Source organism: Microtus ochrogaster, unplaced genomic scaffold (assembly GCF_000317375.1).
Source record: "Microtus ochrogaster isolate Prairie Vole_2 unplaced genomic scaffold, MicOch1.0 UNK61, whole genome shotgun sequence".
In the NCBI taxonomy this organism is placed as follows: Eukaryota; Metazoa; Chordata; class Mammalia; order Rodentia; family Cricetidae; genus Microtus; species Microtus ochrogaster.
This window is the reverse complement of record NW_004949159.1, coordinates 92341-108217: the sequence shown is the minus strand read 5'-3', so window position 1 is coordinate 108217 and position 15877 is coordinate 92341. Positions and strand designations below refer to the sequence as shown.

General features: G+C 45.6%; 1 protein-coding gene across 1 annotated transcript in view; it reads right to left on the bottom strand.

Moving 5' to 3' along the window:
* The window catches only part of Sh3rf1 (SH3 domain containing ring finger 1), a gene marked incomplete at its 5' end in the record, with an annotated part of 69653 nt that overhangs the window by 28888 nt on the left and 24888 nt on the right, over positions 1–15877 (bottom strand). Inside the window, 2 exons of the mRNA XM_026777376.1 lie at positions 6625–6735; positions 11237–11536. Coding sequence (XP_026633177.1) covers positions 6625–6735; positions 11237–11536 — 411 coding nt within the window. The remainder of the gene's footprint in view (positions 1–6624; positions 6736–11236; positions 11537–15877) is intronic.

Below are 15877 nucleotides of genomic sequence, written 5' to 3'. Positions count from 1 at the left end.
GTTGAAATTTAGGACTATCAAGGCTGGTAATCATTAACACAGACACCAGTGAAAAGCCGCCCGGGCCCTTTCTGGGCACAGTCTAATGGGGTTCTGCTCACAGGAATCCTGGGCTTTGAAAATCAATGGAGCAATTGTTACCTTCTGATCCATAAACCCCAGCTAACTCTTCAGGGGCTGTACACCGAAACTCCTGGGAAAACAGGCACACAATGCCTGCCTGAACCCCTACCTCATCCTCCCTGAATCTTAGAACACTGGAGGGAGAAGCTGAGAGACAAAAGGAAACACCTAGAAAGCATAAACAGCCTCTGCACATCAGCGCGCCACTGAGGAAAATCCAGTGATTTCAGAGCAGATTTCTAGTCGCGGCATTACAAATCTTTGAAATGAAAATCGATCCCATTAACACTTATCTATCTATTAAAGTACACAATTCCAGACATTCACACATGACTAGATCTGTAACCGTGTTATATTTAAGTTTTTGCTAACGCGGCTTTCGGGGAGGACTTTCCCACACTGCAGCAGACGGTGGAGTGCAGCAGCAAATGAGGCGTGGAACTGCTTACAGAGGGTCAGCTTGGACAGGACAGGGTGTTCACAAAGTCACGGAGAAGTCGCTTGGTGCTCGCCCCACAAACAGGGCAGCATTGGGCAGCGTTAGGTCCACTATGCTGCCAGCACTGTGTGTTCTAAGGTTCGGAGCCTTGACCCTTTAAGCGGAGAATCAAGTATTCTTGCTGTCTGGCCTACTTGCAGTGACAAAGCAGGGAAAAATAAAGATAATCCAGGCAAATTCGTGAGAAAATGTGATCTGTGCTACTCAAAGGCAGCTCCATGTCAGAGGCTTGATAGGTGAGAGGGGTCAGGTCTAACTGCACACGGAGGAATGCATGGAGAAACCTCATTGGCCCGATGATCACTCCAATCTTTCTAAACCCATTCTCAAGAAAGTGTGGTTATGGAAAGGCAGAAGGCAAGGTGACATGTGTTCAACAAGAAAATATAATTTAAAAAAATTTAAAAAGAGCAACTGGGCTAAATTATGTCTTAGAAAAGAGGCAAAAATTAAAAAAAATTCACATGGACCTGATTTTATAAAAAACAGACTTCACATTTTATTAAAACATGATGAGGGTCACAGCTTGTTATAAAACAGCAAGCGAATGTAGCAGCTTATGAAAGAAGAGTTATGCATTGAGAGACGGCAGAAAAGGGGGCATTCACACGGCCAGACCTGTCTCAGCAAACACAGTCATCGCTCTTTGTTTTTGAAAGAGAAGAGTTGGTCTTTTCATAACACTGGGCAGATACTCCCCCTTCTCAACCCTGAGTGAGTATGTGTTCGACTGAGAACGCCTGACTAAAATCAAGAGTCCTAGACACTGCTTGGTCCCGTGGGCTGGGAAAATGATAGGACTCTCTGAATGCAAAGCGTGATACACCAGTCTGTGGGCTGCTTTATCTCAGTTGCAATAACGGCACAATGGAAGTTCAAAAGGTGATCCACCCTGCAATGGGCTGTGGGCAGTTGGCTATCTTGTAAGACTTGACATCTCTATAAAAAAGAACCGTGGCCTTTTGTTCACCCGGCCTTGACCTAGAGACCTACCTATTATCCCGGAGTCTGGGCCAGCCACCAGAGATGCACTCCCCTTACCAGCAAAAAACTCCTGCATGTCTTTGGGTCCCATACTGCTCATCAAACACAGGCCTCAGGCATGGCCTGCCCACGTGACACAGCCATCATTCGCCGTGCTAACGTTCTGTCCCCCTAGCGAGCTGACAAGTCTTGCAGAATGGACAGATATCCATCCTGGCCAGCTTGTTGGGGGCAGACCCAGTTTCCCAGGGGGGCAGCATCTTGTAGCTCAGTAGGAGCTACTGGCAGGACATTGGACAGAAGAAGTATGTGGGCACAAGCTGCTCCTTCCTTGATGATTTCCTCTCTTGCCCTTTCATGAGACAAGCACAGAGAGTAGCCAGACCTGGATTCGGCTAAGACTGGGAGAAACACGTAGGAGGTTTCAAGCCTGAGGCCAAGGGTTGAAGGCCAGCTAACCACTAAAGGGTGTCGCTTTAGGTACAAGCTCAGGTGACATCAAAGGTTCCTTTCCTTTTTCATGTCTCTTCCATGAGTCTCTTCCTCACACACTTTATAGGACACCATCTACCATCCCTTAACCCCACACTTCAGAATCTCTAAATGGCCTTTCTGGGTGGGATGCAGGGACTCAGACTAGGTAAAGAAAGAATAATGCTGCTGATTTTCGCTGGACTGCGATATGTATATGACTTGCTATTTGACAATGGATCTCTAAGAAAAAGGAGAGAATTCCATTGCAGCCAACTGTAGAAAATATGTGTTGTTTCTGTCCTTACAATAACTAGAGACAGTGTGTGTTGCCTTCCCCAGTGCAAAGAGCACAGTCAAAGGCCAATGGATGGAAAGCAGACTATGATTTAAGGAGCTCTGGAGGCAAAGGCTGACTTCCTCTTACACTCCTGGCTCCGGGCTTTACAGCCAGAAGGCAGGAGGCCCTCAGTGAATGCTAGTGATTGTGAAACATTTTGTGCTTCTCATTGCCTCTTAGGACGATACCATTTGGATCTAGAAGTTTCAAGCCCTAAGATGCTAGGGTGATTTCCTGTGGTTGCTATGGAGATTCTGAGCTGGGCAAGATAGTTCCTGCCTGTATTGCCAGCATTTGGCAGGCTGAGGAAGAGGCATCATGAGTTCAAGACCAGTTTGAGTTACACAGAAATTGAGATCAACCTAGGCTACACAGCTAGACCCTATTATGAAAACCAAAAGAGAATATGTATGTCTGTACACACACACACACACACACACACACACACATACACACACACACACACACACACACACACATATTCTGATCAAACAAAGAAACTTTTGATCATACCCTACCCTGTAGCCTGATTTTCACTTCTCCTGCCAAAGACTTTCCTTCTTTCTCCCCAAGCAACAAGCTTTGTGGTCTCCATCTGTGCCCTACTTCTGATATAGTTCTTTCATACTGATGCAGTCTACCAACCAAGTGACATCCACAACCCTAATGTTTCTATACACACACACACACACACACACACACACACACACACACACACACACACATCTCAGAATCCAAGTACTTGGGAGATAAAGGCAGGAAGATTAGAAGTTCAGGGTTATCCTCCGTTACTGGTGGGTGTAAGGCCAGCCTGGAGTACGTGAGATACTGTCTCAAAAAGGAGGAAGAAGAGAAGGAAAAAAAGCTTAAACAGGGTTTCTAACCTTGAGAGTTAAACCTAGCTGTAAGCTGCTGCAGGCAGTATTTGGCCTTCAATGACCGGCTGCCTCGTGGTTCTTTACAGCTAAGCATGTCACACAGTCTCAGCAATTACTCCTTTTGGACATTCTTCTGCTCCTGTGCCAGGGCTACAGGTCTAAGATCTCCATCTTCCTCATCCCACAAAACAAGTCAGCAACAATAACAGCCAACTCCTATTAATAGGCTCATGCCTGAACCAGACAGCTGCGACACTTCTGCTCACGACGCAGGAGACTTAACACTCTCACTGCTGCATGGGACATGTTGGAGACATATGCTCATAAATAACTTCATTCTGCATAAAAGATTTAAAAATCTCAATTTATGAAAAAAAAGCACTGGAAATAAGGTGACATTTACTTCCTATTAATCCACACCATGAAAAGCCTGTTTGATTTGTTTTTTTTCCCCCTACGAAGCTACCTTCTATTGCTATGATAGCAAAGTCTCCTGAAATGCTGCATGTTTTAACCAGAATCCTTGCCACAATTAACTGGAGCTACCAAGGGCACGAAGGCAGGTGCTATGGAGTTTCCTATCCAAACCCAACATTAAGTCCACAGCATTTCCATCAACCTACCAGAGACTTTGCGATCTACCATCTCTGGGGATGACAGGCAAGCCTGTTTATAATTAGTTTTTTATTAAATGGAGCTGGCACAGTAGACAGTGTTTAATAAATCTCTCTCTTGCTTAATATGCAGTCTTTCTTATAAAAATCCTAGGATAAAAATGACTGAACATGAATTAATTTTTAGATGCTCTCCTGTGGCCTGTTCCATTGATTTGGCCTAGAGTCAACCCCCAGCAAAGAACTGGCCATTTATTATATTATAAAATTTTCAGTTCACAGGGGCTAAAACTTGGCCAGCCTTGTATCTTTTACACTAATTAATTTTTTCTAAGATCAGAAAAGTCAGTCATTCCTTTCCCCTGATGACATGGAGTTGGACTGCTTCCTCGCTCAGAGTCCTCTAGTGTGGAACTACGCTGGGCTGGATGTGTTTTGTTGGTGTGGGGGGGGAAGAAGTGACTCCCCTGGAGATTGGAGGGCAGGATGGGTTATGAAATCTGGCTTCAGTGAGACATCCATGGCTAACGGAATCTTATGGAAACCACATTTAATGAATGCTCGCTGAAATTCATCTTCTCCCCAGATGAACCGAGGCCATGTCTCTTTCACTAAGCTGCTATCTTAGCAAGGACGCTGTAATTGCTCAGGGAGCATTTTAAAAAAGAAAAAAAAAAAAGGAAAATCCAGCAGCTTTAACCTGTGAGTAGAACCTGCCAGAGTGCACTTAAACTGAAGAACATGGTTTACTCAGTGAGCATCTTTAAGAGTCTGAGAGAAGTCAGGTAAAAGCTACAGTCATTTAGGACCTTGTTCTAAAACTCGGCTTTTCATTAGCTAGGAAATTTATCTAGCCAACATTAACATTAAGGAGAATGACGCAGCTGGAAAGGAAGGCAGTGAAAGCCTGGCGGAGTCACTACAGTGACTGGAGTGTTGTGAGGTCCTGGCTACAAAGCCAGCTTTTACAGAAACTAGCGGTGGAAACCATGTTTACAACCCCCACAAAATCACAACCTAAAAACAGAGCAGCTGCTTGGAAGCCTCACTGTGGCTGGGACAGAGAGCAGGGAAAACGGCACCCAAGTGCACTTGGCTCTCCATGGCATCCTTTGGGCAACAACGCCACAGTCCCAACCCCACTTTGTCAGTAGAGAGCCCAGAGAAGAGCAGCAGCGGCCACCCTCCCCCTCCACCACCGAGGAAGGCAGGGCTCCAAGGAGCTCAGAGTAGGAACCTGGAGGCAGGAACGAAAGCAGAGACGGTGGGCGGAGTCTGCTGACTGGCCGGCTTCTGTGGCTTGCTCAGGTACCTTCTGCAGGCCAGACCCACTGCCTAGGGCTGGTATGTTCCCACAGTAGGCTGGGCCCTTCTGCATCTATCAGTGATCCAGAAGATGCCCCACAGACAGGCCCCTAGGCCAATCTTGTGGGGGCTGTCCCTTAATTGAAGCTCCCTCTTCCTACTTGTGTCTAGGTTTGTGCCAAAGTTGACAGAAACTAACACGCACAGACACGAAGGCTGGAAGACGCTGAATAAGTTTGCCAGGGTCACATGATAAATGAAAGGCTGAGTTGAACCATTCCAAGCCTAAAACCCTTCAACGGGTTACACAGTTTCTCGGGGAGGCTCATCAGACACTGCAGGTGCTGGACCAGGGAGGCTAATGCCAGGATCTGGCACCAGGCTGTCTGATGGAGTGATGATGCCTATCCTCATTCCACTTGGTGCTGAAACCAGTGGTCTGAACGCTTAACCAAGACATTAGCCCGAGTGAGAGATGTCTCATGTTCTCCAGTGCCTTGTGGCTCACTGAACTGTGCTTTTTTGAACCAAAGGGGCTTTTTTTGTCTGCTCCCTAAGGGTGTATTTGCTTGTTTTCCTCCACAGTGTTCTTCTTTCTTTATACCCATCTTCCTTGCCTATTAAGATTCTCTGGGACAACACACCCAATTCCCACTCCATTCAATTGATGACTGGAGTCTACCTGTGGAGCTGTTTGTTTTTTTTTTAATTTATTTAGTATGTAGTATTCTGCCTACATATATGCCTGCAGCCAGAAGGGGGCACCAGATCTTATTACAGATGGTTGTGAACCACCATGTGGTTGCTGGGAATTGAACTCAGGATCTCTGGAAGAGCAGTCAGTGCTCTTAGCCGCTGAGCCATCTCTCCAGCCCTACCTGTGGAGTTTTTAGAAGAAACATCAACATATTCCACAGGACCTTCCCAGGGCAGCAGGGACCGTGAAAGAATCTCTATGAGCTATGGAGGAGAACAAACTAGAGATAACCCCTAAAAGCTGACATTTGGCATCATTTTAGTGGGTGAATGAAACCAAGCCACTTAGCCTGGGAAGATCCATGTCTTCAACATTTCTATAACATATATCTTCAAAAAGAATAAGCAGAAGCTAGAAACCCACAGAAATAAAAGTTAAGCCTTTGGGAAATCAAACTGAACTTCAACAAAATTAAATGTATTTTTCAGAGTTCTCATAGCCCCAGGCCAGCGGCTGCCACCGTTAGAAACTTTGCAGGTGAGTGGCAAGAAGTCATCTAACTTGTTTTTGTGCGATTTGCAGAGACAACAGAAGGGCAGATGCAGTCCCACCTGGCAAGCGTCCGTGTGCACTGCGGGAGTTGGTCGGAATGTGCCAGATCTTCAAGACTTAAACGCCTCATAGAGAAATAAAGACAGGGAAATGGTACTTACTCCAAGGGCAGCTTGGTAGGAGACATCTGACGGGAACGTGAACGAAGGGCCAGTTGTCACAGGGCTGCTTGGGGGTGGGGTCACAATTAACCCAGTGGTGCTAATATGAACCTGCCAAGGAGAACAACTTATTAAAAAGACAGCATATTTTTTAAAAAACTGTCTCTCTCTGTGTCTGTCTCTCCCTGCCTCGCCCCCGTCGCCCCCTCCCGTATGTGTGTGTGGACATGTTCCATAGCGCATTGTGGTGGTCCGAGGACTATCTCTGATGCTGATCTCCCCATCTATTTTATTTGAGATAGGGTCGTTTGTTCATTCAGTTACCTATGCCAAACAAGTTGGCTTGTATGGCAAGCGCTTTACCGAGCCCATCTCCCCAACCCAAGTTAGCCTAGATATTTAATGCAACAGATTCTACAAGTAGAAGTCACATAAAAAAGAAATCTGTATAGAATGTTATTTTGGGGAGGCAGAATCTTTTCCTTGTATTCAATCCCAAAATGTTCAATGATATAACATGTGTCTGATATGCCAGTCACTGCAATGTGCTATTTCACACACTATGCTACCACGAATCCAACTGTTCAGATGGTCAGCCTGGGGCTAACTAGCTTCACACTCCCGCGACGGCCCTGCTAAGGTCAGCCATGGCTCAACACTTGTCCCTCTACTGATCTGCCAAATCTATGGAAAATTCTGAGGTATTTTTCTATTTTCAAGATCATGCTTTTAGACTTCTATCCTTCAGTGAGGACTGGCAATCAAGACGCAGCTGCCGCGACGTGCCTACAGCCGAGAATTCACTATAGAACCTTACAGGAATAACACCAAGGCAAACTGTTTTCAAAGGTGTCATCCGTGACAAGACCTGAGATTAATCTACCAGAAAGAAATTGAGTTATTTTGGCCATGTCCCTGCTGCCCATTACTTGATCAGTCTCACCCAGGTTGCAGGGCAGATACAACTGCAGGACATTGGGGGTGCTACTTGACGCTTCAGACGCGAGGAGAGTAGCCATGGCAACGGATGGGGTGTCTTGTCCTCCACATGTACAGCAATGCAACTACCCAGCACCTGTTTCCCCATGGACCCACAACCATCAGTCGGTCCCTTGTACAAGAAGGGGCTAGGGAAATGAGAAGGGTTGGGGAGAAAAATCAGGGCAATCGGATGGGCCTTCTTGCTTTTCCAGGGGGGACCAGGGCAATATAAAAATGCCTCAGAAACACCTGACATCGTGAATCCTGTCTCCGGGTGACACATGCAGAAGTCATCAGGGGTATGGTCAGGGGCAGACCGAATGTCTTCACGTGCTTCATGGATGTCAGTCACAAACACCCGTGATCACGTGTGTCATGGGTCCACCTGCACAGCACAGCTTGGAGGTCGGGTTCTAGTTTATACACTTTCAAGTTCAGTCCTCACTCAACAGACACTAAATACAATGGCAAGCAAGCCCTTCGCCCCTCTGCCGCTTGGAGACTCTGGATATGACACTGGGATCTTTATCACCTACAGCATGACGACATGGACTTTTCATACGGTGGAGAAGTGGGGTCCAAGTCAGCCCATTTTCTAAGTACCATTACACCAGCACTCAACTGCCTATGCCTCTGTATCATTGAGCTCTCATTCAGATGCGAGAAACAAACAAATACGGACGTGGTTAGGTTCGTTTCTTCTTATTTTCTAATAACTGTAACAAAATCAAAGCCTAACTAATTTACTAAGAAGAAAAAAAATAGAATGAAAGACAATTGAAGCTAAAGGTGAGTGTCAGGAAGGAAAATAAAATCGTGCTGGTGGCGAGGATTCCGGGACAGCATCTCTTGGGACAGCTTCCCATGGCCATTTTCCTGCATGTACTCCTCTCCACGCTGATGACAACAGTATATGTGCCTGTGGTGCAGGCAGCACACACACACACTCTCACACACACACACACACACACACTCACACACACACACACACACACTCACACACACACACTCACACACTCAAGGATCCTTGTGGACAGGTGCCCTAGGTAAGTGGTGTTTTCTGTAAACCTCAGCAGGAGAGCCCGGCAGTACACACACAGAGACATACACTCACACACACACATACACACTCACACACATACACACACATACACACTCACACACACACACTCACACTCACACACACATACACACTCACACACACATACTCTCAAGGTTCCTTGTGGACCGGTGCCCTAGATAAGGGGTGTTTTCTGTAAACCTCAGGGGGAGAGCCAGGCAGCTCTTCACACACCTCCCATCTTCTGCCTGAAATAACTTCTCCCCCCAGGCAACAGCCACCACTGAAAACAACCAACTGGTTCCAGAAAAGGGCGTGGGGAGGTTGGTTGAAGGGGGAACTGTTTCAAGAAAACAGAAAGAGCCTTGTTCCCTAAACTACTCAAATTCAAGCAAAAATAGCCCCGCTTTCACAGCCTTTATCCCCAGCGTGTGGTGTGGCCATGTCAGAGGTGCCGACACCTGAATGCTGAGTTCTCCACAGGACACAGCTCTGTGCTCACCGTCCTTTCTCGTTCAACCTTCTCCACTACAAAAGCATCCTAGTCCACGCTCTGAAAGCTCTTCTCACTCAGGGCTGTCAGCGTGCCCACAACAGCTTGACTCTACATCAAGAAAATCTCCTTGTGGAAATGGCGTTGGTGCCACACACTCAAAGCAAACTCACTCAAAGCGGTTTATTTTCCGGTAGTGGATCTTTACCGGTCTTCTTCTTCAGCACCTTAGTCACAAATCCGTTCTGAATCTCCGCAGTTCACTTGGCGCTGGTCCTCTGCCAAGCTCAGTCTCTGCTCTAAAACCCTGTCTTGTCTTTTCTTTCATTCTTATGGGGTTTTTACATTTATTTTACTCATATGAGGGCTCGGTATTCACGTATGTCTGTGCACCACACACATGCCTGGTACCTGAGCAAGTGAGGATCCTCATGTGGGTGCTGGGAATCGAACCTGTGTCCTTCACAAGAATAACAAGCGCTCTTAATGATTGAGGAGCCAACTCTCCAGCCCCCCCCCCCAATTTCATGTGACCACTGGTTATGTGAACGGTAAAGCACTTCTCTCTCCATCTAGTTTCCAAGCAACTCATCCATTGGACCAGCATTTGAGTGCTTGCTGATGTAAGCCATACGCAGTGAGTGAGCGAAATGAAGGCCCTCCCCCCTTGCACTCATGCTAATGTATCCATGTATATTCTATGTTTCATCATTCAAATCAAAAGTTCTATAACCTTGGAGTAATACATTTAATTCCTGACATGATGTGTCAATCCAGAGATGTCAAATCAAATAGATAAGAATAACCAACTCTTAATAAAATTAACCAGAAAAGCCCAATTTTTAGTCTGCAACACCATATAGAGACTTATTAAACTATATGAACTCTTTCAGGGTTGGGATTATATATTTTTTTTACTTCATTTTTTTTCTTTAATAGGAATTTCATCTTTTATATTTTAAGGAAAAACAACCTTAAGTTACACTGTAGAATAAAATCTGCATGAAATTAAATGATCAGTAAGCTCATTCTCCCTGCTGTGTTAGGCTGCTTTGGACACGGCTCTCTGACCTCCAGGTTGGGAGGAACGGGACCATGACAGAGAGGCACACTAGACCAGAGTAAGCACTCCATATATCCCTATATATCCCATTACATACTGTGCCCAGGAGTCTGATAACAAAACATTCAACAATCAATTGCCAAACGCATGAGTGAATGTTTGCAATCGACACCTACATTTTTAACACACAAATAGCACGTGACCATGTTATTTAGTACAGTCTCGAGCCTCAATCGAGTAAGGAGATTTTCAAAAGGGCAAGGTTAACTTCTATGCTGACTGTTGCTTTCTCGATTTCTCTTCTTGTTCTACTGTGTGTATGGGAACCCAAGCGCCGCACTGTGAGAAGCTGCAGATGGGAGCGCACTGTACTGAGAACTGTGAGCATGGACAAAGATGGAGTTCTCAAGCACAAGACCTCCCAGGATAGCACTGGGAAGTTTTGTAAAACTCAGCGAGTGCCTGAAATCGATAGCATTGTTTAACACACTTTGTAGATTCCAATATTTTCTCTGAGTCCTGATACACTCAAGCTATCTTTCCCTTCTCCATCTTTCTACTGAGAACACTGTTGTGCTTTGACCGTGAAATGTCACCTATAGGCTCACGTGTTTGAATGCTTGGCCGTCAGTTGAAGGTGCTGCTTGGGAAAGTCATTACATCGTTAGGAGACGGAATCTAAAGAGGATGAATCACAGGCCCTGGGTTTGGAGGCTTGGTAGCCTTACGCCAATTCCTGTCTACGCTAAGCTTCTTAAGCACAGACACAATGTGAGCAATCGGCTTTCTGCTCTGAGCGCCATGCCTTCCCTGTCTGCTGTCACGTCTCCCATCACAGCCGGACAGACAGCATCTCTCTGGAAGGGGAAGTCAAAATAACCCTTTTCTCCCTCAAGTTGCTTTATCACAGCAAGTAGCTAAGACAAACGTGAAGAAGGCAGCAAGGAAAGCGACCCTCTTCTGAAGTTTTCCCCCTGGTGAGCCAGGGCTTCTGCAGTGGAAGCTGCCCCTGTACCTGAGACGGGGCGCTGCAGGAGAGCCCAGACAGTTCGCTGATGCGGGCCGCGGCAGTGGGGTTGCTGGAACTGATGAGCACAGGAGGACTGATCTCCATGGAGTGGCGGTGCTGGGATGCCTGGGAGGACTTATTAGCCATGGTAAGGGAGGTGAAGGAGTGTCGCTTCCTGGTGTTCTTCTTGGTGTCAGCGTGTTTGGGGGCGGTGCCGCTCTGAGCTGTCGCTGAAAGGCATTCTGCAGTGTCTACAGGTGCTGGAGGCTTGTCCCACTCGATCAGCTGCTTGGCAGCCGAGTTAAACTGCAAAAGCAAGCAGCAGAACAGCACAAGGTCAGACAGCTCTTGGGGGCTCAATGAGCATGCTTTTCTCTAAGTGTTTTCGTCTGTAACTCAAAGCCGCCATGTTAACACTTGCATATGCAAGTTAGCGTCTCTTCCACGCGACAGGTCTTCATAATGGGACCTCGATGTACCTACGCCACAGGTAGTTATTAACATAAAAATAAGTAGTTCCAACATAAGGCTGAAAAGATAAAGACACGTTCCTAAGAATTTGGGAGATGTTTAATTTTGGCATTTGCCAGTAATACAAGAGTTTGGCTCATTGCTGAAACCGAGAGAGGAGCAATGAAAAGGGTATTCAGGTATTCATCTGACTGACCGTAGTCCCCAGTAACGACTGCCTCAGGGCTGAACACAGGAAGAACAACGGATGGGTTTGGTACAAGCAAACAAGGAAATAAAGACCAAAACCATGCAACACTGAGGTGTGGACCTCCAAACAAGCTAACTCCCCTTGTTTCTCTCCCCATATTTTGAGGGAAATCTCACAAAAGTTGGTTGAAATTCCTGCCAGGTTTTTGTTGCTGTTTTTTTTTCCTCCTCAGACATTCTGTCAGTTATCACATGTGCTCAAAATTCAGCAAGGTTAGAGCGGAAATTCCAGCCCAGCTGTCACCCTCGCTTGGTCTATCTGAAGTCCCAGGGTAAAGTGACAAACGAGGGGACAAAGTAGGGTGAGCTGGACTGATAACATCGGCAGGAAAGGAGAGAACATTAGGCTGTTTGTTTTCCCTGAGGTGAAACAAAACACTTCCGGAAAGGCCTTGATGATAAAAGGCTGCATATATTAGAGACTTCTGTGATAAGCAGCTTAAGGAGCACAAAAATACTGAGATGAAATATAAGACATTGAAGATGAACCGCATACTTCTGAAAGTCACTGTGGGGCCAGAGGAGGTTCTCCCAAAATGACTCTCAGCCCTGCGGGAACTGCTTTATACAAATTAACATCATCTAATATTTTGTTTTCTTTCTATCCACCTCAATTATCCAAACCATGTCTTCTCACCCTATTGGTGAGACTCCCCTGCTAGGGAAGAAGAAAGCCCTTGGGTCGATATCTAAAGAGGAAATAGAGCCTGCTTCCCACAGTCACGAGGCAGGGTTAACTGTGGCTTGGTAGCCCAGAGCTTCTCCAGATGACTGGGGATCCACCAGCAATTTGTTTCTGTGGCTCCATGGGGACGTGCAGTCAGATGGCCTGTCTGGCATAATTAGGAGGGCCAACCCTTTCCAAACACAAGCATCTTCTTTACCCTTTAAAAAAAGAGTGTGCAAGGGAGAAAGCTTCCAGAACAGGCAGTCACACCTTACCAACATGCAGGTGACCATCAGAAAGAGGAGGAGGATAGAGATGTCACTAGCAGGTGTTGAAGGGTAAAGGAACGTGTTAAAGGGAGGCCCACATGGAACATTATAATGGCATTGGGTCAGGAGATCCACAATGTATAAATCCTGCTTTGATCTAGGTATCCCCCTCTTCAGAGTGGGGGTGTGAGAGAACCAAATGCCCCAATGAAGCAATTGTGACGCTAGTTATTCTGACGGGGGCACAGCTCTGAGACCTCGGTGACCTGCAGTGAGCCCCGTGGGGCGGTCAACTTTACTACAAGTAACTGCTCTTCCCACTCCAGCTCAGGACTGACATGAAAGGCAAATGCCCCCAACAAGGCAGGGGCAAAGGAGCAGAGGGTTCTTATGTGCCCATTACCTCCATCCTGATACCACAAATCCTCCGAACAAGGTCCTAGTCAGCCCACAGAGGTGGACGATAAGCTCTGTGTGCCTGTTCTGTGGAGTAAGAAACCGGGGATAAACTAAAGATTTCTTTCTCACGGGAGCCAAATACAATTAACAAAGGAAAAAGCTACCTCTGTCCGATACCACATTTAAATGAACTCTGAGCCCAAACCAATGGCCACACCTGGTCTTCTAAAGACACTTATATATTTTGTCGGTATGTGTGAGTGGCTATATGTGTCCGAGTACATTTGTGGGGGTCTGAGAACAGCTTACAGGAGGTGGTTCTATCCTTCAACCCTGAGGGTCTTGTGACCAAACTGGGGCCATCAAGTTTGTGGCAAACACCTCTACCTGCTGAGACAGCTCACCTGACCACCTGTATTAAAATATTGTGAAGTATTATCAAAATACTTATCAGGGTTTCACCTAGGCAAGTAGCAGATATCATTAATACCTGTGAACACTGCTGACTTCCGTTCACTGTGCTCTGCTATGACTACCTTGCTAGTTTGTCGTGAAAATAACACGGGGTCCCTCTTAGGTCTTTTCCACATCTACCCTCCATTAAGTAAGTACAACTTGAGAACACTATGTGCTGAGTAATTTACTAGCTGCTGGACATAATAGATAATAGAAACTATCTAAACGGTTTTTTTTAATGTTTAAATGATTTATTTTACATGTATTTGTGTTTTGCCTTCATGCATGTCTGTGTAAGGGTGTCAGATCCCCTGGAACTGAACTACAGACAGTTGTAAGCTGCCATCTGGGTGCTGGGAATTGAACCCGGGTCCTCGAGAAGAACATCCAGCGCTCTTAACAGCCGAGCTACCTCTCTAGTCCCCTGAAGGAGTTTATAAACTGACATAAAAATAATGGGCATGCTTTCTGTGATCTTACATGCAGCAGCTTTTGCTCAACTGCCTTTTGCAGTTTGTTCATGTTACTTGATGAACCAAATGTTTTTTCTCCTTAACTGTGGGCAAAGGACTCATTCTGTGTCTAATTCTATACTTGTCCACCAACTTTTGTCCTCTTACCTTCCAATAGATTTTTGTATATGAAGAACAATCTTGCCAGGAAAAAAAATGTACATAATTGGTGGACAGAAAACCTCACTTAGAATAATCCAGTTGATGGCATAAGCTCTCTACACAGGTAGACCTCATAGTGGGTGGCTCAACTAGTAACTGGCAAAGGACCACAATTCTAGTTTGGGCACTGCTGTTGGCCAGCTCTATGCCTAAGGCCGCCATTGTTCAGCTACTGAGCACAACTCCTCAGGGACAGGTGAGTAAATACAAGAAAGCCAACAACTCTGATATGTCTCTTTTGCTCTCTCCCCCAAAAGGAACCCAGAGCTCAATCTCCTGGTTCCCTTCTAGCCCTCTGAACACCCTACTTTACTTCCCCGCCATTTTATTTTTACACGTGACGGTAACATTCACTAGCAAGATGTCATCATCCTTTAAAAGTACTTTAGATTTTTCTGGAACGGCAGAGGTTGGTATTAGTAGCGCGGCTCCTTGCTTTTTTCTAAATACCAGAGAAAAACCATCAAATGAAGGGCTACAGAGTAGAGCATTAGGTAAATCTGGCAGAAATGTAAAAGCCTTCTACTGTGAGTATAAAGTAGCCTTTGTAACAAGAGGGAGTCAAGGGTCTGACAACTTTTAACAAAATTTTGATAAAATTCACGAATGTTTGCTTGAGCTCAGCGGGCGTGGGCTTCCTCTGACATTTATCCCACCATGACCTTTAAAGTTAAAAGTGCGCCCATCCCGTACAAAACAAAGCTTGCCCTAAAAGACCTTCTCAGCGTGAGGGAAAGGCCTCAGAAAAGGCTCAGGTGGGACACAAAGTAGAAATCAGCTTTCTAGGGCCTAAAGAGATTTTCTTGAATTTCATTTTTTTCCTATTATGTAATTTATTTACTTTTGCGGTGCTGGGAAGTGAATGCAGGTCTTACACACATGAGGGAAGTCCCATACCCCTGAGCTAGACTCCCGCCTTCTCATTTATGTTTTGAGAAAGAGTCTCAAATAAATCTGAGAGGAAATATTGATAAAATAATGCTAATAAAAACAAAACATCCTAGGGAATATTAAAATATATCTGGTTGATGTCTTTGCTAAAGAGAATATGGCCTTTTAAAGGACAAGGCAACATTTTTGCCCTGAGGAAAAATGGTTCTGATAGTCACTATTTTATAAGAACTCCTACACAAGAGTTACTCTTGGACGTACAGCTTTTGTATAATGTACAGCACCAGAAGCAGGTTTGAGAAGAAACTATCATAATTTATAATCCACTAGAGTAGAATAGTTACGGAACTTTTTCTTCCCTAAGGCAAATAAAACTTGTAAAGTATACTATAAAAGTCATTGAACAGTCAGTCCTGGTAGCTCACACCTGTGCTTGTGACACTGGAAAGGGGGTGGGCAGTCTGAGAGGATAAATGTCACAAGTTCAAGGTCGGCCCAGTCCATGAGGTGATTTCCAAGCCTGGCTGCCTTACAGATTGAGACTCCGACACAAACGAACCAAAAGGTAATT